This window comes from Taudactylus pleione, unplaced genomic scaffold (genome assembly GCF_031769625.1).
Source record: "Taudactylus pleione unplaced genomic scaffold, aTauple2 ptg000093l, whole genome shotgun sequence".
Classification (NCBI taxonomy): domain Eukaryota; kingdom Metazoa; phylum Chordata; class Amphibia; order Anura; family Myobatrachidae; genus Taudactylus; species Taudactylus pleione.
The window spans coordinates 28,049,203-28,073,496 of NW_028284495.1; the positions used below are offsets into that span (position 1 = coordinate 28,049,203).

General features: G+C 39.3%; 1 protein-coding gene across 2 annotated transcripts; it reads left to right on the forward strand.

Annotated features, from left to right (window-relative positions):
* The first annotated feature begins 6,815 nt into the window (after positions 1-6,815).
* Positions 6,816-16,267, forward strand: ADCYAP1 (adenylate cyclase activating polypeptide 1). 2 transcript variants are annotated; one of them, XM_088469631.1, is made up of 5 exons: positions 6,818-7,568; positions 7,793-7,897; positions 10,402-10,536; positions 11,081-11,176; positions 13,808-16,267. In XM_088469631.1, the coding sequence occupies exons 2-5, from the start codon at positions 7,794-7,796 to the stop codon at positions 13,992-13,994; spliced, it is 522 nt and encodes a 173-aa protein (XP_088325757.1). In that variant the 5' UTR covers positions 6,818-7,568; position 7,793; the 3' UTR covers positions 13,995-16,267. The 2 variants fall into 2 exon arrangements, with proteins under 2 accessions (XP_088325758.1, XP_088325757.1); XM_088469632.1 differs by lacking the exon at positions 11,081-11,176 and having other exon boundaries at positions 6,816-7,568.
* The last annotated feature ends 8,027 nt before the right edge of the window (positions 16,268-24,294 follow it).

The window sequence follows — 24,294 nt, forward strand, 5'->3', positions numbered from 1 at the left end:
TATTGCTAATGATTATATAATGCTTGTAAAAATATCCAGCAACAAATGTACTGACTTGCATGTTAGATACAGTACGCATAATCCATTCAGGCTGAACAATGGCTTCAGCTTCAAGTCCTTTTTTTGTGATGTACATTTTTTGTTACAATATATGTTGTGTTGTGCATATATTTTCTATGCATGATTTTAAGCCATGTATGCATTAAAGATTCTATCTTGACTGTACCTCCTATCACGTTTGAACCATCATAAAAATATAACTATTCTATATATAATGAGTTGCTTGCTGATGGAACACAGTATGCCCGTTAAGCGTGGCAGAAGGGCACCACAATACTCTGAGAGAGCAGAGCAGGGGCATCAGAAGAAATGCAGTAATATGGGGAGTAAGACCTGTTTTGCATATTCAAGGTGAGGTGCTGAAGAATCTCGATGGCTGATGAGTCCAGTATGGGGTGGGGGGAGGGGAATCAGAGAACCCAACACCAATTCAGGTTACAATACATAAATATGTATTTTATATTATATGTATTTATATTTGATTATTAATCTTATGCAATGATGCCGAGTGATTATTCATTTCCATGCTCTAATACTGAATCGATGATTGAAATATTACTAGGGAACCTCGGAAGTAACCCCCTTACTTATGATGTATATTATGGATATTAGTTACTGATGACATTATGGAGATGAGTCCATAATTTGAGGGTATTTGTCATAAAGAGTTCTGCTATATATGGTGGAACAACCACATTCGCCAACAAAACCTTTCCATTGTGACAGCAGTCTGAAAAAAGAATGCCGAAAAGAAGTGTAGGGCACCACAGTTCACATATTGCATGTCCATAGGACCTAAAGTGTAGTATTGTGGTGCATATGTCATTGAAGTAGTGTATAAGTGGATCCTGTTATACGTTGGTTGTGACGATAATATGCTTGACTATAAGATTTTTGAACAGCGTGCTCTGGGCAACCTGTAAGGATTCCATCACATTGGCATCCTCGAGGCTGAGCTCTAGGCATGTTTGATGTAAACAAAGCATGGAAAAGTGAATAATGAAATAACAGCAGTCTGTGATTGAAGTCCTTGCAAGGTGCACAGATATATGTGTCTGCAAATAACTTTCCAGACCACCCAGCAGGTCACATGTTCCAGGTCACCCAGCAGGTGCAGAGGCATAGTTCAGTAACTGTCAGTTTCCAGACCACCCAGCAGGCCACATGTCCTGGTTACCCAGCAGGTGAACAGGGAGAGTTCACCAACTGTCACATATTCTAGAGCACAATGGTGATGTATTGTAAATGGTGGCTCGAAATGTTGCCACATAACTCCAAAGCGAAGCAACCAATTACAATGCCAATATTTTTCTGCAATTGGTATGGACCAATACCTTTAATTTGGTATATGATGTGCCCTGCTCAGACAACGGCATCATAGAAATATGTCACTCATAAAAGTCATCCTTCTGCTATTTATAGATGTGGAGAGGACTATGGCCCTCATTCAGAGGCAGTCGCAAGAAGCGATCACTCTCTCTGAATGAGGGCAGCTGCTTCTTTTTTTTAGTGCTGCCTCCTGGTCGCTAGCTAAGCTGTGGGTTACCACCCACAGCTTAGCGACCGACCAGGGTCATGGTCGCGATGGTCAAGACCATCGCGACCATCAGGGCTTGAGACGAGACCCTAAGGATGGGTCTCGGCAACCGCAAGCCCCAGGGAGCTTCCTGCTCTGATCGAGCAGGAAGCTCCCCACTGACATCACTGCTGATGTCAGTGCGGCCGCCCACAAAATGGCAAGCATTCCATCAGGAACGCCTCCGTTTGTGTAGCCAACCCCCGCCCCACCTACGAAATGGGCCGAGCTGTCAATCAACATCGACAGCTGACCCTTTTGTAGTGAGCTCCAGAGCGAGAGAGTTTCTCTCTCGCTCCGGGGCTTGGCACGCACAGAGCGGCTGCTGCGCATGCGCAGGACCAAAACATTGACCCGGTTGCGAGTGCGCATCGACTGGGTCTGAACGAGGTCCGATATTCCCTAATTGTCAGTGAGAATAGTCTGCCTGCTTAGAGCCATGCAGGCAGTGTGGTGGCCATCCCTTCCCTATCTTCAAGGCCTCTCATGCACTGGAGTCCTTCAGATCAGTCACAAGCTCCACACCCCCAGATTACACAAGGAGTTTATGCTGGAAGAAGCCCAGTAAATCATCTCTGTAATGGTATCCTGATGAGGAGAAAGGATTGGCGTGTGTGTGTGTGTGTATAGCCTATGTTAATCTGATGATCTCAAGGAACATTGCAGTGGAAACCTAAACAAAATTGGTTCAGTAGTTCTTGAGTTTGTCGCAAACATACATACAAATGAACGATTTTATATACAGCCATGGTCAAAAGTTTTGAGAATGACACAAGTATTGGTTTTCACAAAGTTTGCTGCTTCAGTGTTTTTAGACCTTTTTGTCAGATGTTACTATGATATACTGAAGTAAAATTCCAAGTATTTCATAAGTGTCAAAGCTTTTATTGACAGTTAGATTAAGCTTATGCAAAGAGTCAATATTTTCAGTGTTGACCCTTCTTTTCAAGACCTCTGCAATTCGCCCTGGCATGCTGTCAATCAACTTCTGGGCCACATACTGACTGATGGCCACCCATTCTTGCCTAATCAATGCTTGGAGTTTGTCAGAATTTGTGGGTTTTTGTTTGTTCACCATCCTCTTGAGGAATGACCACAAGTTCTCAATGGGATTAAGGTCTGGGGAGTTTCCTAACCAAGGACTCATAATTTCGATGATTTGTTCCCCGAGCCACTTAGTTATCACTTTTGCCTTATGGCCAGGTGCTCCGTCATGCTGGAAAAGGCATTGTTTGTCACCAAACTGTTTGTTCTTTGATTGTTGGGAGAAGTTGCTTTTGGAGGATGTTTTAGTACCATTCTTTATTCATATTTGTGGTCCTAGGCAAAATTGTGAGTGAGCCCACTCCCTTGGCTGAGAAGCAACCCCACAATTGAATGGTCTCAGGATGCTTTACTGTTGGCATGATACAGCACTGTTGGTAGCGCTCACCTTTCCTTCTCTGGACAAGCATTTTTCCAGATGCCTCAAACAATCTGAAAGGGGATTCATCAGAGAAACTAACTTTACCCTAGGCCTCAGCAGTCCAATCCCTGTACCTTTTGCAGAATATCAGTTTGTGCTTGATTTTTTTCCTGGAGAGAAGTGGCTTCTTTGCTGCCCTTCTTGACACCAGGCCATCCTCCGAAAGTCTTCGCCTCACTGTGCGTGAAGATGTATTCACACCTGCCTGCCGCCATTTCTGAGCAAGCACTGTACTGGTGGTGCCCCAATTCTGCAACTGAATCAACTTTATGAGATGGTCCTGGCACTTGCTGGATGTTCTTGGGCACCCTGAAGCCTTCTTCGCAACTATTGAACCTCTCTCCTTGAAGTTCTTAATGATCCGATAAATGGTTGATTTAGGTGAAATCTTACTAGCAGCAATATCCTTGCCTGTGAAGCCCTTTTTGTGAACAGCAATGATGACTGCATGTGTTTCCTTGCAGGTAACCATGGTTAATAGAGGAAGAACAATGATTTCAAGCTCCACCCTCCTTTTAAAGCTTACAGTCTGTTATTCTAACTCAGTCAGAATGACAGAGTGATCTCCACCCTTGTCCTCGTCGACACTCTCACCTGTGTTAATGAGAGAATCACTGACTTGATGTCAGCTGGTCCTTTGTGACATGGCTGAAATACAGTGGAAATGTTGTTTTTGGGATTAAGGGCCTGATTCAGACCCACTCGCGAGCGGCTGTACGCTCGCAAGTGGGTCGATGGTCTGCACTGAGCATGCGCACGACGGAGGGAGCTCCGTCGTGCGCATGCGCCAGACACGACGAGCGAAGGACTTTCCTTCGCTCGTTGTGTCCGATCAAAGGGGGCGTGCTGTCAATGTTGATTGACAGCACGCCCCCTTTGGTGGGCGTGCCGGGGGCGTGCCTCCCTGACGGGGGCGTTCCCACGGGAACGCCTCCCGTCAGAAGCCGGCCCACTGACATCACTAGTGATGTCAGTGGGAGTGATTTTGGCTCTGATAGAGCCAAAATCACTCCGGAGCTTGCGGTTGAAAACCTCAACCGCAGGCTCCGGCTCGCAATTTCGATGGTCGCGATGGTCACGACCATCGCGGCCATCAAAATGCACGCTCGTATAGCCTGTGGGTGGTGACCCACAGCTATACGAGCGTCCAGGAGGACGCTCCATGAAAAAGGAGCCCGGCCCTCATGCAGAGCGTGCGCTCTGCTCAGAGCGTACGGCTCTGAATGAGGGCCTAAGTTCATTGTCATGGCAAAGAGGGATCTGATCACTCTTCATGACAATCTGGAGTATATGCAAATTGCCGATATAAAAACTGAAGCAGCAGACTTTGTGAAAACCAATACTTGTCATTCTCAAAACTTTTGGCCATGTCTGTATAGTGCATTTGTAAACAGGAATCATTTTAATTTCATTTATGTATCTTTGTAATTGAATATTTGAATATTGAAATTAAGTATGTCAACCCCCTGGAGTAAGCCCTTGATTGGTAAAACACTATATGCCAATGTTAGTCTACTTTCCATAATGGAATTAGGGCTTAGTTTATACTAATAAAAAATATGTAGCTGTGTAAACTGTATTGCTCCACAAAAATGTAATTTTCCTACTTGCTCCTTGGTGGCTTTAGGGGAACAAACATTTTAAGCAATACCTGGCATATGTAATGGCAATACCAACTCTCCTTATGCTTTACTACACTAATTTTAGTCATATCTGACCATCTGGGATTTCAGCAAGAAAAACATTCTGTTATTACAGTTCCTACTGTACTTAAGCCTAATGACCTGTGCCATGTCAAGAATTGATCTGGACTCCCATATGAAGAGCCCCCTCCTTTCAGGAGTATAAAAGCAAAACAATGGCTGTAGGAGATTTTGGACATTTAGGGAGCCCAGCAGCTTGTGTCGGCTATAACACTTCCTGTGGGCTTGAATGAAGAAAATGTTGCATGCCCTTTTCGTACAGCATCAATAAGGTTAAAAACTTCTGTTGTTTACAGAAAGCATTGTAATTGTTTACTTTTAAAATGTATTCACTATTCCTGCATTTATTTTTGGTAATGTGTTATGTACTATTTTATTTTATTGCATCTCTCCAAATATATTGACTTTCCAGTCATTTCTTCTGAACATATTTATACATTTAATTTTCTATCCACTTGCCAGGCTATCGATAAATCTAAGGCTTTTCTCTTTAAAACTCAATGGCAAAAATATAATTGTCCACATGGTGGCAGCCTTTAATCACTTCTCTTTTGCACTGCAGACATTCCAGAAATCGTCTAGAAAGTTGTACCTTGTTTAAAAACTTAATTTATGATGCTTATATAATGTTGACAGATTTGTTACTTAACTAAAACTACTTTATATTTTTAGCTAGGTTATATAGCTGTTTTCAGAAGGCTGATGGGAAAAAATATATATTTGGCTGAATATCAGATTAAAAACAACCCTCAGACTGTCAGTTGTCATTATCACTTGTTAGTAAGTATATAGTCAAAACACACGAATATATATATATATATATATATATGCCATCATAAAAGAGTAGTCATATTCCAATGGATGTGCCTGAACAATGTGTCAGTTAGTAGTATATGCTTATCAAGTTAGTTTATTAAATGGTTTATTATAGTCCACCTTCTTGTAAATGCCTTTACAAATATTACTGACTCCGGAACAGCTTGTTCTAAGCATATTATCTAGGGAGGATCTTGGTGATCTACCCACGTAATTGTAGTGATCTCACGTCATTTTCTGTAAATGCAGAAAAGAAAAAAAAATGGAAAACCAGAAAGCATTATTTAATGTTCAGCCTGCCTAATAGAGGGATTCCCCAAAGAGTTCCATATAAAATCAACAGTTGTTCTATAATGTATGTTTATTCTGACACCACAATACCAATATATGTAGCTAGGACTATAATGTTGCGGAAAATAATATAATATTTATGTTATTGAGTTGCATTTTGTTGTACAGCATATATAATAATAATAATAATAATAATAATAATAAAAGGTATTTGTAATTGGTGTATAATGGCTTCTGTATAGTGTGTAATCAAACCTAACAGGTGGTAATATCTGTGCAGAAGGTTTGCTATAGTACATTATAAGACATTCTTTAAAATAAAATACAGTGCTTTTAACCAGCAGCAATTCAGCACCACCAAGCGAACAGCTCCTTAAAAAAAAAAAAAAAAAACCTTGAGATTTTCAATACATAGGTGAAATCTGGAAATTATTATCTAGTTTATTAAAAATATACATATAAAGGCACCTGCAAATCCTGATAATGCTTTTGCAGTGCAGTGATTTTCATTTAATCGTCCCTGATGAGTGTTCATATGTGTTTACAGCACATATGTCTATACTCCAGGCTTCATTATACAATTATTATAACTCTTCTGTTCATAAATGTTTTGTCTATTCATCTATGGCTTTCTTGGTTAAACTTTTTTTTAAATTTTAATTGTAATTTAAAATGAAAACTGAATTCTTTTGTATGTCACCTGTGCTGTCAGAAGTAATTAATGGGAACATTTTGGAAATGAGAAAAAAAAATCTATAGATGTGTGGTTAGAATTAAGGGAATGTGTATGACAGAATATTTATGAGAAAACTTATGAGTGTGATCGGATCATCTGTGAGGAAAGATGAGAATTGCTATTATGCTCCTAGAGGAATTGGCTTGATGACGTCTTTTCTGATACCGGATCATTACGTGACTTACACACTGAAAAAAAAAGGAAGCTGTTTGATCCTTGGATAAAAATCCGAGCGCCACAGAATCACAAACAATAGCTGCTATTTAAAGGTAATATGCAGACAAACATTTGCAAGGCAACCTCTTCCTAAAGTGGCGTTTGCACTAAATATCTTTACCTATTGCATGTGTGTATATATATAAATATATGTATATACATACAAGAACGGAGGGCTGGTCAACTTGAATTGCAGCACAAGAAGGAGAAGAAAGCAGCCAGAGAAACGCCTCAGGAGAAGTATCTTAGAGAAGATCTGATCTCATTGTCAGCATCTCAGCCCAAGACTCATAACAGGCTGCACCAGACTCTCTCTGCCTCCCTGGCTCACCGTTTTTTTTTTTTGCTTTTTGTTTTTTTTTATCTCACTCCTATCTACTTCACAGCAGTTACAACTTTATTTATTTTTTATTTTTCATTTACGTTTTCAGCTAGGGAGGTTTATATTTTATTCTTCAGTTTCTATATCTCTGCTTGTTTTCTCACCTCATCCGGAATCCACCTTTATTTTCCCTGGAACTGTGGCCTCCATCAAACTTTTAATCGAAATAGCAAAAACCAGTCCGTCACTGCGTCCACCCAACCTGTCAGGCAAGGCAATGCAGATCACATTCTAGCAGAGAAGGTAAACTTGCAAGACACTTGGCTCTAACTTGGAACACGGTATCCCTATTTCTGTGGCACAGTGGACTTATTTTTTATATGGTAAGAACCTGTTATGCATCCATTTATACATGATTATAATGTAGTTTACAATTGCATCTGCTCTGTAGAAATAAAATAGAGAGATTGAAAGCACTGTATTTACTTAAATATTATGCCTGCTCCACTTGAATATGCATTGATCTAATTAAGGTTAAATCGCACATCGATCTGAGCTAATGAGAAGTGTTTCTTGAAAGTGTTTCATCCACTTCTCTCACCCGCAGAATGACAATGTACAGGAAAGCACTGCTCGCCTGGCTGTTGGTGTATGGGATAATGCGCTGCACTGTCCAGTCCTCACCTACTGCGCTGAAGTATCCGGCACTTAGGTAAGTATGAGACTAAAGGCAATTATTAGAACAAAAACCTGGTATTATCTGATTCTGATCATTTTCTAGGTGTAATGTGCCCTTTTTGGACACTTAAACCAAATTGCATATCTGGATCTGTACACAGCCTGTATTTGCTATGGTTTTTCCTAGTCTGCACTACGTGTGGCTGTTTCCTGATCTATTACAATACAGCTTCGGAATAGGGAGTAGGCTTGTAATCCATGCATTTTTATGCCATGAGCTTCTATGCGATACTGCATTTTAAAAAGGACTAAGTATTTTCCAGTCACTGAGTAGCTGTAAGAGAAATTCATTCTAAACATGCTGCTCAATCACTATTTTTGCCATGCTGTGTGATTTTCTGGTTCATATATAGGGAATTTCACACCCTCTTTTTGTTTTATTTTGCTCAATTGAATTTTGTAATAAATATTTAGCTCCTTAACATCTCTAAATATAGACAGTTAAATATCAGTGATAGTTCCACTTTAAATGACAAAACATGACAGCTGGGGAAACCCTGAATACTTCATCTCTTTGATGCTTGCCTGGTTGTTACGCTCGCTACAATTAACCAAGTGCTTGATTCCATTGTATTATAAAAACTAATCAGAGTACATATGTTTGTAAAATGCTGATTTAACTCTTAAAACAGTTTTTCCCCTGAAATATGCATTTATTTAATTCCCTTTGGAGCTGAGTTTAGCTTACGGTTTCTGTAATGAACAATGGGAAAAAGTACAGAGATTAGGATGGAGCAATGTCTTTATTGTATAGGCATTACTGCACTTATGTTTTTCTTGTGTATTTTTATTCCATCTTTGAGATAGTGCTTTTGCCTTAAAAAAGCTGGGAAAAATTCCAGCATGAGCTCTAGTTTGAATTTAAACCTTGTTACATACAAATAGATGGATTCAGTTTTACTGATCTAGTTTTAAGACCAAGATGGTTGGCTGCAGAAATACACATTGACAGTTTTGTAGCTAATACAATTGCAGACATCTGCACAGCTTGACTGTCATTCAGTAATAAATAGAAACAAATATTTAAAAATTAAATATACAATATATATGTTGCCCCAAATGACAGATTGACAGATGTACTAGCAGAAAGGACGGTTAGTCATTTAAGAAATTATTTCCACCTTTTCTGTCCTTAGGATCGTAAAATCATGACACAATTTTAGTTTTAATTTAAATAATCAATGTTTTTATTAGCTCTGTCAGGCATATTTTTGTTTTTGCTTAGATTTTCTGAATCAATTTATTAAACAATTTGATTATTGAATTTATCAATCAATAGTTTATTATGATGGCTTACACTTTTCACTATAACCATTCCTTACCTAAAAAAAAGAAGCATTCTAAAATATACATAAAGCCACTGGAGAACAGGATGATAATAATTTCATAACAAAGCAATGGCAATAATTTAACTGTAAATAATGAAGGGAATGGTATTAATTTTTCTTTTAATGAAAATGATTAATATAATCCTAGCAATTTTGAATTTGTATCTAAATCACATTGCATGGAAAGGGAATATTTAAATTGGAACTATGGCTGACCTACAACTCCTATCATTAATGCCATATGTTCATGGGAGTTGTAGTCCAGGAACAGATGAAAATCCAAAAGCTGTTTATGTTTATTATGACTTTAGTAAGAGTGGTAATCAGAGAATGTTTGGGTGTGCTATTTATTTGGCTATGTTAATCTATAAGATGCTCAAGATCATGTGCCTGCGGTACAGAGATTCTGACACTGCTAAACTGATCCAGATTTAGCAAGAGTAAAACACTTTCAAAGCATCTATTATTAATAATGCTGCCAGAGCAAACTGACAAAAATAGCGTACGGTGACCTACATCCCAGCAAATACAATGAAAAAAATCTTAAGGAGGAACTTGGCATGAAAGAAAGCAACACCCGATAAAAGTCAGGACCCAGTCTGTCCAAATATGCCCCTCCTTCTGCAGAGACAAACAGGGTAATGATACTGCTAAGCATTTTCAGTGCCTTGTGGACAGTGCTTAGTGCTCTGATTTAATGTTTGGAAGCTGATAGTGTATTTGACGGTGCTGGTCTGCCAATAAAGAGAAGTTTTTTCCCTCAAACCTCTCCCTCCAAACCCTTTCTAGTCTCCCCCGTCCTCCCCTCCACCTCCTCTCTCCTTTCAGTTCCCTGTACTAAGGATTGTAGAATTTGGCAGCTAGCTCTGGCCCAGCCCCAACCTCAGGTCAGCTCACAGATGGGCTGCTCTTGTTATTTATCTCACGCCCACCTGCAGATTGATAGGGTCTCAGGGGGTCTTTTTCCATCAGCGTCTGGCATCTCATCACCGAACAATATTCAGAGAAAATAGACCAGTAATGTAGACACTAGAAAAGAACCTTTGCCAAGAATTGCATTGCTCCGAAAGGCACTGATCAAGTCATTATGCATTTTTGATTAATTAAGAGGCTTACAATTCATTCTCTTTTGCTTTTCTTTGCTCATTAGGCTTGAAGATGAAGTGTATGATGAGGATGGCAACACTCTTCCAGACTTTGCTTTTGATAACGATCCGATTGGTATTGGAAATCCTGCCTCGGTCTTAGACGATATGTACTCCTTTTATTATCCACCGGAAAAAAGGTGAATTCAGACTTTTTCCCTAAATAAGATAAAACCTAGTTAAACTGATCTGTTGTATAGTCAGAAATAACTGAATAAAATCTGCAAACACAATAACCCTGTTTCTGTTTCATGTCAGACCATATTGCGAGTTCTGCAGTACATCCAAATTATTTAACAGGAGGTGCACATTTAAAGGGAAAATGCTAATTTATGGAAATTAATGACATTCAGTGCGAATTAGGTGGCATCTTGCAATTAAGCAGCATCCTGAGAAATAAAAAAAAAATATATATATATATATTAATGCAAAAGAACATTATGATGCAGTGACATCAGATGTGGGAGGAAGGGATATATCAGGCATAACATGAGAACTAGAGTAAAACATGACCCTGTGACAAATTGGTCTAGGGATGATCAGGAAGCTGTAATGGGCAGCTGCACCCACTCCTCCCTACACACATTCCATTGAGAAATGCTTCTTTCTGAAAACAACACATGTTGATGTCAGATTTCCAGGAATCATCTTTCCTTTTCATTTTTTTTTCCTTGCTGTTATCAGACATGCTGATGATCTATTAAACAAAGCCTTTAGGAATTTACTGGGGCAATTGTCTGCGAGGAAATACCTGCATACTCTGATGGCCAAACGCTTAGGGTAAGGTTGTGATCTTAAAAACCTAGTATTTGTACACATTCAAACAGCAAACTTGATATCGGGATAACATTGTAACCATTAGTAACGAAGATCAGATTAGCTTTACATACTAAAACACATGCAGAAAGTGCTGCAAAGCATCTGCCAGGGTGTATTTCTAATTTATGGAGTTTAAATGTCAAGATATCTTTTTTTATCAATAGGACTTCACAGTGTCACCCAAACAATTCCATTATAATAGGCTGCATTATTTATTTTGCCTGGATTCTGCATTTAAATTTCTTTGTGGTTAAAACTACCTGCTTTTATCGTCCAATATGTCACTGCTCTCCCTCTGAAAGATATAGCAGTTGTGTACCGTTATGCAGTATAGATTTCTGGGTTGGATAACATTTTAATAACGCTCAGGGGAATGCATTGCATCTTCATAATGAATAATTCATGTGATGAATATACTGACTCCAAACTGTCATCTTAAATTATCTGACTTTTACGTCACAGTATGTGAATTCCTTTTTAGTTAGTAAAACCTGTGACTTCTTGTGCCAGAGCTGTGATATGTGTTGATATTGTTAAATTAGCCTTCAGTTTACCCATGAATGCAGTAAAAGTTGAGAATAGAATTTAGGGACCTCCGTGGGTGGGGCTCATCATTGATAACAGAGAGAAATGCAATTTTCTCTTAAAAGCTAATTTGGATCCATAACTAGTTAGTCTCCATATTTAATTATCTGTAAATATATCTGAGGAGCTAATAAAAGTGGGTTAGTGTGCATCACATCTAAGTATAACATCTAAGTAGCATTAGGTACAACCTTCCCTCTTATCACACACAGGCCAAATGATAACACTAGACCATGTGACATTAAATATCATCTATTTAGACTTTTTGCAATGATAATTTACTGCTCAGTTGGTTACAAAAAACCTTTTTATAGACATAATGCAATGTCTGCATTGCATAGGACACTAGGAAGCCACTCATCTTGTTCCAATCTCAGTACACCAATATTCTGCCATAAATTTCACTAGAAGCACACAACTATTTTCATGTTGTTGACAGAAAGCCTCTAGAGACAATTATGGTAGCAAAAGGCAGGACAGCACTGTAGTGATTGGTAATGAGACAGAGACTCTTGGGAGTTGTCTAACACAAAGATCAAGGCATAGGGTTGCCTAATGGAGCCAGGGTAGAAACCGTGGCAGATGTTGTACCCTTTGTTCAGAATTTACAGAATAATTGGGTTTGACATTAAGATATTTTTCTCACTTTTTGTCTCCTGGAAGTGATACGATTAATTATTTACAAAAAGAAAAGAAAGTGCACTGGTGATATTTTGAAAAACACAGTATACTACAGTACATTATGTATTCAGGTGCTAGAGGTGAAAACACAGAATCCTTTTATGATCATTTATGGCCTCTGTGTTCTTAGATGAGACCTTTTCATAGTGATGCGCATCTGTTTCTGGCTAACATAATTAAAATTATAAACATGATATATGTAGCAAATGACAAAATAAATCTCTCTGTGTTAAGCTTTAAGTATGGATGCACATTATAACAGCGAGATAACAGCTGATCCAAAAATATAAAGCTGTATCACATACACAACACAACATATCACTCAGTAAATTGTTAAATGTACTAAAAGAAATGTAACAGGATAAAAATAATCTGCCCCATACCAATGACATGTAAATATTACAGTAAATGGAAACAACATGCGGTGTCCGTTTGTGCAGATGTTTTTTACGGGTGTCTTATAAATGGAAATAGAATAATTACTGTATTACTTGGATGATGAGGAAATAAGCAGGCTGCACCTTATAACTAATATGGGATTCACTTGAATGCAATGGTGGCACTACAGAAGCACAGCCATTCATGGGCAGAATGTGAATCCATAAAGGAAATGACAATAAATAAATATTGCGATCTATTTTTTTCTTTACCTAGTGCTACTAAATGACTAAATGACTAGATTCCCATCTAGTAACACTGGTCATCTTTTAATTTCATATAGTATTATGAACAAGTTCAGAGTGATTGACATTGACTTATCTTTATTGAATATTCATTCTGTTTTAATACTGATAATCTCTGGAAGTGGATGGGCTGTTCACATTCTGAACTGTAATTCAGTGCTACTGTGGCCCATGTTGCAAGTGTAAAAATATATAGTGGGACATTTATCAATGCTTGGAGAGAGATAAAGTACCAACCAATCATCTCCTAACTGTCATTGCTGACAGGCTGTGTTTGAAAAATACTGTTATGAGCTTATTGGTTGTTATTTTATCTCTCATCACTTTATCTCTCTCCAAGCTTTGATAAATCTAGCCCATAGTCCAGAAGAGCAATACTGAGTAGACAAAAGAATTTAATAGCCCTTTCTTAGCCACTTGATCTTTGTCTGATAATTTAAAGGAAAACAATAGCTCCGCAGATGGGCCACCTCTTGGCTTTGCAGGTGTTAAAGGTCAATGAACATAGTAATTTCTGTATTAGTGTCCGGTGCAGCATGCTCATTATCTACAACCAAGTGCTAAATTCTAGACGCAGACCCTGCTGAAGAACAAAGTGGGTAGATGCAGTGTAGTTTGCAACTCTTGCTTTTTGCCTTTGCAGTGCAGTGAGTAGCAGCCTGGAAGATGACTCGGAACCACTATCAAAACGGCACTCAGATGGCATCTTCACTGACAGCTACAGTCGCTACAGAAAACAAATGGCTGTCAAGAAATATTTGGCAGCAGTCCTGGGGAAAAGGTATAAACAAAGAATTAAAAATAAAGGACGACGAGTAGCATACTTGTAGCGATGAGAAACCAGCCACCCTGTGTATACAGTACAACCCCCAACAAAACAAAAAGTCATCTCCAAACTGACTGAACAATCATCGCTCCTGTGTTATCTAAAAACATGTATTTATGTATGAAGTAAAGCCATTAAATGAATATTTTGATAATAATATTGTTTTTCTTTTGTACAAAAGCACTAGAGAATGCACATATCTACTTTGTGGACCAATCAATAAGTTATATATATATATATATATATATAGTTAAATATATATATATAAGTGATAGAGAACAAGTATAAAGTGTGCACAAACTAAAAATTCACACGAGCTGTTTATCTTTTTATATAAAAAGAAATTGAAAAAAGACAATCATTATTTTGAATATTTTGCTCCTATTTTTGTAACTTGAAATGGATAGTATTTTTATCCGCAACAGGGTTGAAGATATTCATTTTAACCTTTTGCTGATGGACATAGAGAAACATTAGTACAAGGGGATTAAGTTGCTAATAATTTGGGAGAATCACCGCAAGAGATTCTGCCCTTGGTGAGTTCAGCACAAGCCCCTTTAAACTTTTTAGGGGTGCTGTCCCTCTTGTTAGATTTTCCAAATGTTGTACTGTCGTAAATTCCACTTTTATATGTATTTATGTCTTCTTAAAATAGTTTTATATAGACCCAACAGCTCTAAAAAATTAATGGACTCTTTCATTCATCCCACTTTGGGAGGAGTTCCAAATGCCCAATTAAATTTGTATTCTTCTTACTGATTGGACCAGGCCACATAGCAAATAAACCCGGGCATTAATTATCTGCCAGTAGGGTGACAATATGAACACTGGAAACTGGTATAGCACAGTGTAAAAGGAAGCTGCCCAAAATGAAGTACATGGTTGTGGACCTGTCAATGACCATGGGAAGTCAAAATGAAAACAAGTCCCTCTGTAGGTCCATTACCTAACTGACAATGGGCAGCTTGGTATTGGAACGTGATACAAAGTACATTGTGTTTCTCTCCAGTGCTGTCCATGCTTCTCATCCTGTGAATCTACCAAAAAATATTTTCTTCAGCTCTAACTTAAGGTATTTATTTATTTGGCTGTCTTCTTGTAGGAATTTGACTCTTCTACCCTGTCCTTCACCATTTTAGTCCTGTCATTCCTAAGTCATTTATTTTACGAATTGTAAAAAAAAAAATCCTGTAATGTTTATGCAAGCTCTAATTGTAAAGTTAGGAACCCCTGTTGTAGCTATTACTAAATAATTATGCACTACTACTAAAGTTTTGTTCTTTGTTTTTTGAGTCTTTAAAGGTAAAATGTATTTTTCTACATTATGGCTTATTGCTTAGTAAAAGTTCTTTCCTAAAACAAAGTTTTGTCATAATATAATGTGTAGCATTCAAAAAGTATTTACTATCAAATGTAATGAAGAAAAAAACAAAACAAAAAAAAACAACACAAGCAAGGAAACAGGTCTCTCCTGACGTGCTCTACGTCGTCCTCATCACCTTCCCTATGTCTACAGAGATGTCTAGAAATTGTAAATACTTTATTTTTCTTTTGATCTAAAATTATTTAAAGAGAAAACTTCATCTGAGTCACCAATGTCTAAGTCAAGAGCAAGACTGCTGCTAGAGAAAGTGTACCAAACCTTTCAGCTTTTTCTTCCATTCAGTCTGATCAGAAAGAGGTGATGGATCAAAGGAGCTAAACTTCAGTACTTTCTGTGGCTCACCACTGCCAGCTGATCCTATTGCAAGCAATAGCTGCACATAGGAGTTTGGTCTGCATCAACCTTACTATTATTTTGCATTTTCCTCAGGCAATGTGACGCAGGATGCAGTTTGCAGCTTTCGTGCCTTCCCTCGCCTTTTAAATCGCCACGAATCACAGATGGCTTTTTAGTGGCCCTATAATGCTGCAACACATCAGCTTGTATTTTAGTCTCATCTCTGTGTTCGTTTGTAGTGGGCAGGATTATTATATTGTGTGTTAGCTGTAGAGTTAATGTAGGGTTTCAGTTGCTTTTCAAATTCAATATAGTAGTTATTGCGTCATCTATTTAGTATCCAATTCTTTGTACGATATACAGCTAAGCCAACAGCCTTACTAAAATAAGTAGATCTGTTATACAACGATCTGCATAGATGTAAGACTCTACTTTATGTGCAACAGATTATTAATTAATATTAAAGTGAATATTATTACAAAACTATCTAGAACTAAAAAATTGATTAATGTTATATAAAGTGTGCAAAGCTTATGTTAATAAATTTTTGTAACCAATGCAGTATTGTCTAATGTTTGCAAAGTAAGATACATGCATTAACTTAAAGCTTTAGCTCAATTAATTTTATTGTTATAAGTAATTTATTTTGATCTTAAAAGTTGGAACAATAACGTGTTTTTATGTGCACAAAATAATTGGTAGATTTTGTATTTGTTAAAATTAAAAATGATTTTGGGATATTGTAAATATTAGTAATTAATACTAAACAGATCTGTTAAAAATACATTATGCCAAAGCAATCATTAAATATGCAGTTGCTAATCTTGATTTTAAGAGTTCCCCTGGTTCCGCAGCAGACTTTATACGCTGACTTTTTGTGTGAAGGAGTATTGTGTGAAGTTTACAGTATATCGGAGTACGTAACATGGGATTTTTTGTAATGTTATGCTTCAGTTTAAATCGTACATTGAATAATCGTTTTTGGAGGGACGAATTTCAGTGTTCTACGGGAATATGCTTGTAAATATACTCTAAAGACGGTTATTGGAAAATGTTTCCCCAATGATTCTAAAAGTTCCATCTTAAGTGTCCAACATGACTATTTACCGCACTGGCAGTCAAGTACCTGATGATGGAAGTGGAATGACGTAGACTATGAATCTTTTCTGAAGGAAGACTCATGCAATTGCATATTATAGTTGAGAGATGATGGAAATATTAGATTCCATTTTTAGACTCCAAGGTCTATTGGGAAAAAACAGAAAGGCTGTCTGAGTAATCCTTGCGGGTTTAATGGATAACAAAAGACATGGACAATAATACTCCCTCACTCCTATTATCTTAATCATAATAAATGACCTAATTAGATTTTTCTCATATTTGCATGTTAAGTAATCTGATATTTAACAAAATGAAAATAATCCTACACCTATAATATCACATATGCGATACACACTGAAAATATATGTGGTGGTCTCTACTTTCTTTGTTGTTGTGGATGGCAAATATATAAACCATACTGTATATAAGTCACAATCATTTTTTAACACAATAAAAGACAAAGGTGATGAATTAGATTAATTTATGTTCTCCACCCTGTAAATTTATATAAAAAGAGTCTCTTCAAAATCAGAAGATTTTCAGTGATTCTAAAAAAAAGATGTTTGTGTTGTATATGATGCATATGACTATCTTCTTTTTTAAATCAATTAATATGGTTATTAAATTAATTTTCTAGATAAATAGTTATTTTAATAAAAATTGTACTTCAATTTAGTACACAAATTAGTTTTAAGCTTTTCAACCTCTCACCACCAGTACACTCACACATATTAACTCAGCAGGGCTGCCGAGACATAAGATGGGTTAGAGAGGGGTCAATCATGACCGTGTGGTCATGTCCCACTCAAGCTACTGGTGCATTGTTAAGAATGGTCCGCTCAGAAATGGGGGCATTGCTCCAACTCTCTGATTAACGTGGGCTCCTTATACAGATTTGGGCCCAGTTAAACTGTACCTACCCCTCACTTGGCACCCCTGAGACTCAGGGCCAAATTTGTGGAAAAGACACAAGAATCCGTTCTTTAGATAACAGTGATTAGGGGTAGCCCACACCATAATTACTTTGCACATCTTTCTCACAGTGTAAAATTGTAAATATCACCTTTATTAGGCCTGAACTGTGTCCTCATATTTATATATGTACAGATAACATACAGTTAGCATTAGGATCATGGAAAGCAATGGTGTTGAGAGATATCACAGAAATGGTGGTCTAGGTAAGACAATAAATATGTATCTGCATAAGGCGCCCAAACATTGGTAATAAAAAAAACTGACAGCAGTCCTGAACTGAACCATTGAGACAGTCTCACATGAGAGCCTGACAGTACAATCGACATCGTCTGTGTGCATGACCATCTGTGTGGAGATTATCCAATTGATTTTCATCAGATTACTCTCAGGCATGGTGTTTTTCTTACTTTATCCAGACAGTATGACAACAATTTGGGAGATATTGTAATGCATGTGTCAGCAAAACAATAAAAGGCTAGATTAACAGTAGACCAAATTATCTTTATAATCTATTAAGTCAATAAACTTGACCTAACTAATGTACTAGTTGTCATTTAATCTCAGAACTCTAGACTACATACTAATCCACAAAACTCCATATCCAGTGTTGTTCTCTACTTATGGACGGGTTTAACCACGAAAAATCTTCCCAAAATCCCATGATCAGTAATTTTGAAAAAATTGATATTTAAATAATTAGTATTTATATTATAGGTGTTTTTAATCTTTAATACATAGTAAGCCTAATTGTGTCCTAATTAAACAGTAGATACTGTATGAGCAACATTTCAAAATGTTTGCTCTTTACACAAGGTCATAGAATTTACACAAGTCTCAAGAATAATTTAATGATACAGTACATGTACAGCATGGGATTCCCCTATCACTGTTCTGCCTGGAGTTCAAGGATTCCTCCACATATTCTGCCTAGAGTTCATGGGATTTCCCCACATGTTATGCAGGTAGTTCATGGGATTCCCCCACATGTTCTGCCTTGAGTTCATGGGATTCCCCCACATGTTCTCCTTGGAAGTCATGGGATTCCCCTACATGTTCTGTCTGGAGTTCATGGATTCTCCCACATGTTCTGCCTGGAGGTCATGGGATTCCCCCACATGTTCTGCCTGGAGGTCATGGGATTCCCCTGCATGTTCTGCCTGGAGATCATTGGATTCCCCCACATGTTCTGCCTGGAGGTCATGGGATTCAACTACATGTTCTGCGTGGAAGCCAAGGGTTTCCCCCACATGTTCTGCATGGAGGTCATGGGAATCCCCTACATGTTCTGCATGGAGGTTATGGGATTCCCATACATGTTCTACCTGGAGCTTATGGGATTCCCCCACATGTTCTGCAGGTTGTTCATGGGATTCACACACATGTTCTGCCAGAAGTTCATGGCATTCCCCACATGTTCTGCCAGAAGTTCATGGGATTTCCCACGTGTTCTGGCTGGAGTTCATGGGATAACCCCAAATATTCTGCAGGACATTCAAACCACACCACAGCACACAATGTATATTGACATAATTTCAATTTTAGTTATAGAATTAATAATCTATGAAATGCATAATTTACATACAGTATATAGAGTGTAATGGCTTTTCCATGGTATTAAACTAAAGGAGAACTGAATGCCTGTATTAGGAATTTGCAACTTGAAAATATCTTTCTATCTATCTATCAAACAAACACAAAGTATGTCAATATATGTACTATAAACTCCTCCAAATAATACTGAAGGCCTGATGTAGAGTTGGACATAAGCATCTTTATTTACTTATGCATTTTTGCACTGCACATGTGCACATAAAATTGTAACCGTATTCAGATTCAGTCACATTTTGTACTTACAATTCCTTTCCCTTTGAGAGTCAGAACAGGGAAGGAGAGGGCGACTCATTAATCTTGCTCGCCCTCACTTCCATGTTCTGCCTCTCTAAGTGTAAGGAGCCCAAAGCACAATACACAATTGAATCTGCATATGGTTGAAGTTTTGTGTGCAAATGTGCAATACAAAACTGTGTATTTTAAGCAAAAAGTATATGCTTGAGAACTTGTGTAAAATCCACACTGATGATGATGAAGATTGGCAATAAGTTTTCATTGGCTTTGCGTGTCCTGCTTTCTCATAATGACGTTATTATGCTTCCTATAATGTCATGACGTCTCTCCCATAATGCCGAGCAGAACAGGAGCAGCGGACAGGAGCGGGGATTCAAGTAAGTGTAAATTTGCCTGTCTATGTGTGTATGCGTGCTTTATGTGTAAAAGGCACTACTACTGGGGCACTATATAAGGGGCACTACTGGGGGAACTATTTAAGGGGCACTATATAAGGGGCACTACTGGAGGCACTATATATTGGGACACTGCATAAGGGGCACTACAAAAGGAGGCACTGCATAACGGGCACTACCGGGAGCACAATATAAGGGGAACTATTGGTGGCACTGTATAAGGAGCACTCCTGGGGGCACTGTACATTGGGCACTGCATAAGGGGCACTATATAAGGGGCACTACTGTGGGTACTGTATAAATGGTCCTACTGCAGGCACTGCATAGGGGGCACTGTATATGGGGCACTACTGGGGGCACTATCCTTTAGGAAAAAAGCGCTATATAAATAAAATTATATATTGGGCACTACTGGTGGCACTGCATAAGGGGCACTACTATTGGGGCACTACTATAGGGGGCATTGCATAAGGCGCACTGCTACTGGGGACATTGCATAAGGGGCACTACTACAGTGGGCATTGCATGAGGGGCACTAGGGGCATTGCATAATGGGCACTAGTATTGTGGGTATTAAGGTGCATATACTGTAGAATGGAAAGGAATATTCCCAGAGTGACGAGAAATGGTGGTGTGTCATGTTGACACGCCCCCATTTTTTCAGTGACCACACCCCTTGTGGCATGTGATCATGCCCACTTTTCCGGCACACACACATTAGATGTATTTCACATTTTAAGTACGTGGTTAGTATGTATTAATAACACTGTTCAGGCACAGACAGACTATACTATACTGTGTACAAACTGGCTACTGTAACTTAAGCATTTACTACTAACACTGTCAATATTTTACTACTGAGTTTTTGCTGCAAAATGCATCCAACCCATCATTAGCACCTGAGTTTTGATGTAAGCGCTGCAGTTCAATAGGAAAACCTGTGCATTATTGAGAATTAAGTTCCCAATACACACAAGTATTGGGTACTTTGGGCCTGATTCAGAGCCGCTCGTAAGCGGCCGCTCGCTCGCTCCGAGCGATATTCGCACATCTGCGCATGCGTATGGGTCGTAATGCGCATGCGCCAACCAGTCATTGCGGTCGGAAATCGTGCGCTCGCAAAACAGCGAGGGCCTGCTAATTTGAGTGACAGAATGAGGCATTTGTGGGTGGTAACAGGGGAAGGTGCTTGAAAACGGGGAGGGGAGATCCGAACGCAGGCGTGCCAAACGGTCAAAACGGGCGTTTAATGGGAGTGCATAATTAGTAAGGGAGTGTCATCGACCACATCACTTGGTTGTCTTTTTGCCTGAACTGCTCGCAGTGATTGCGGGAAGTAAAACCTACCACAAGCACTGCGAGCAGTTCAGACGCCTTTCGATGTACTCGATTAATCTAATAAATAGCGGAGATGACGTATGATGCGAACGGCCAGGGGGCGTCTTTACAAAATAGCGAGCGCATGTTTCGTGCACTTGCTCAGACATAGAGGTGTCAACAGACCGCAAAGAGCGAGCTCTCAATTTAAATAGCCGGACCCTTTTTCTGAACGACCGTTAACAAATAGCGTCCGGCTCTGAATCAGGCCCTTAATTCTTCATACTCTACAGTTGTTACAAATCAACCTCAGATTCCTGTGATTTGTATAAAAACATTTGGCCTAGAACCAATCTATCACTTTAAATTGACATACTGTATTTTACGTGTGATAGCAATTTTGAGATATGCAGAAAATGACATAACTGTGGCTGCTGCACAAACACTGCAATTTGCAATATGTCAGATATTAAATTTATTCATAAAACATTGACATTTTATTTGTTAAACTCCTACTCACAAATATGACATTTGGAGCCCCCGATAAAGTAACAGGTGTTCAGAATGTATCAAGGACACTTAGTGCTGTAAGTGGGACAGTGTGTGGTTCAATAGCCATATGTTAGGCGGCACTGGCTACATATCACTGTGATGTGACTAATTGCATTATGGTAAAGACTAATGTGCATATATTAAACAGTGGTATAGAACAGTACAGTACTTTCTTTATGGGGTTAATATAGGTTTTCTTTCTCATGATGTTTGGGGAATTGAGGCAACATTCAGGAGACAAATTAGGGTTATATGTGGGAGAACTTTTTCTTTAATGGAGTAACATGTAAACTTCACATTATTCTATGTAATGTTTTATTGAAACTATATAAAAACGAGCAATCATGTTAAATTCCATAGTATACATATACTGGCAGTGTGTCACTTTGGTTGTTAAAAAATGCATCTGTTATAATTTAGGAACCTGCTATATCCACAATTTACACCAATCTGAGACCGGGATAGAGGCAATTAGGTAAAAGAAAACTAAATCTTTAGGGGGATGGAGTCGCATTGTAACAAATGCAACACAGCCATATTGAATGATATATACTAAAATGTGCACTTTGCTAGGCCACAGATTCCCAATCCATACTCGTCATGATATACCTTCCAACATTGAGGAGTATGTAATTGGGATGGGGGGTGGCCATAACCCTAAATTGTGTTTTTAGCTCAAATATATGCAATTAGGTAAAAGAAAACTAAATCTTTAGGGGGATGGAGTCGCATTGTAACAAATGCAACACAGCCATATTGAATGATATATACTAAAATGTGCACTTTGCTAGGCCACAGATTCCCAATCCATACTCGTCATGATATACCTTCCAACATTGAGGAGTATGTAATTGGGATGGGGGTGTGGCCATACCCCTAAATTGTGTTTTAAACTCAAATATATGCAATTTTCAGAGTAATATGTCCCAACCCCTCTCGCAAATCAAAATGAACATCCTGTGGCAGCATTGCTGTGACTGGCTGGGAAAGTAGGGGAAGCCGCCACATATGGAAGGGAGAAAGGAAAAAGACATTGATGGAGGCTGTCACATGTCAACGTGGACAATGGTTCTCCCAAATGCCCATCATTATCTGTCCACTGTCTGAATCAATGGCCTGGGAGCAGGTAATCAAAGAGCAAAGCAGCCTTCTAGCCAGTCCTCACATCCGCAACATCTGACATGCTGCAATAAATGTAATGCAAAAAGATTCAAACACACCTTAATTACCAGGCTCCTTCTTCTGTTCTGCCTGACTGTCTGCTTTGGCTCCTCAGTCCTCACACCACCTGCCATGGCTCTTCTCTCATTCAGCAGCACGGCATGACATCATGACATTATGCCACGGAGGCCAGGAGCTGGTTGGTAACTTTTAGCCTGGGGGCCAAATGCAATCAAGTAGCCCCGACTTTTCTACCATCGCAAAGCAGCAGCAAAATGGACATGACAAAAAAACTGCAGGCGTAGTCTGATTACACCCTCTGTTGCGTCTCATTGCCCTAGCATAACCTTTACATTGCCTCCTACTTAGCTCTCTCGTTGCCCCTCCATGGCTGTCTCACCAAGCCCTTCCTGCATATCTCCCTGATTTCCATCTCCATACTGTATCTCTCTCTCATAACCGCTCTATAGTTCTCTATCACTACCAGTTTCTTCCATATAACACTGAGCCCCTTGCAGAACACACTGACCCTCTCATGGCTTTCTCTCTGACCCCCTTACAACTCACACTGCCTCCATCACTGCCCCTAACAGCACTGACCCCCTCACAGCACTCACTGTCCACCTTACAGCACTCTACCCTTCTCTCATTGGGCCTGATTCAGAGCCGGATGCTCTGACCAGAGCGCTCGCTCTGAATCAGGGCCCCCCTACCTAAACCTGGAGCGGCCTCCTGGCCACTTGCATAGCTGTGGGTGACCACCCACAGCATATGCGAGCGGCCAAAAAGATGGCCGCGATGGTCAAGACCATCGTGATCATCGGGCTTGCGACGAGACCCTGCGGTAGGGTCTCGGTGACCGCAAGCCCTGGAGTCATTTTGGCTCTATCAGAGCCAAAATCACTCCCACTGACATCACTAGTGATGTCAGTGGGGCCGGACCCAGACGGTAGGCATTCCCATTGGAACGCCTCCATCTGGCAGCCACTCCCCTGGCACGCCCACCAAAGGGGGCGTGCTGTCAATCAACATCGACAGCACGCCCCGTTTGGTGCGAGACCCGGAGCGACGGCTTCCCCATCGCTAGCCGGGTCTCGTGCATGTGCACGACGGAGCAGCCTCCGTCATGCGCATGCGCACTAGGGCACCATCGACCCGCTTGCGAGCGCACAGCACTCGTGAGCAGGTCTGAATCAGGCCCATTGTCCACACAGCACTACCCACTTCAAAGTCCACTT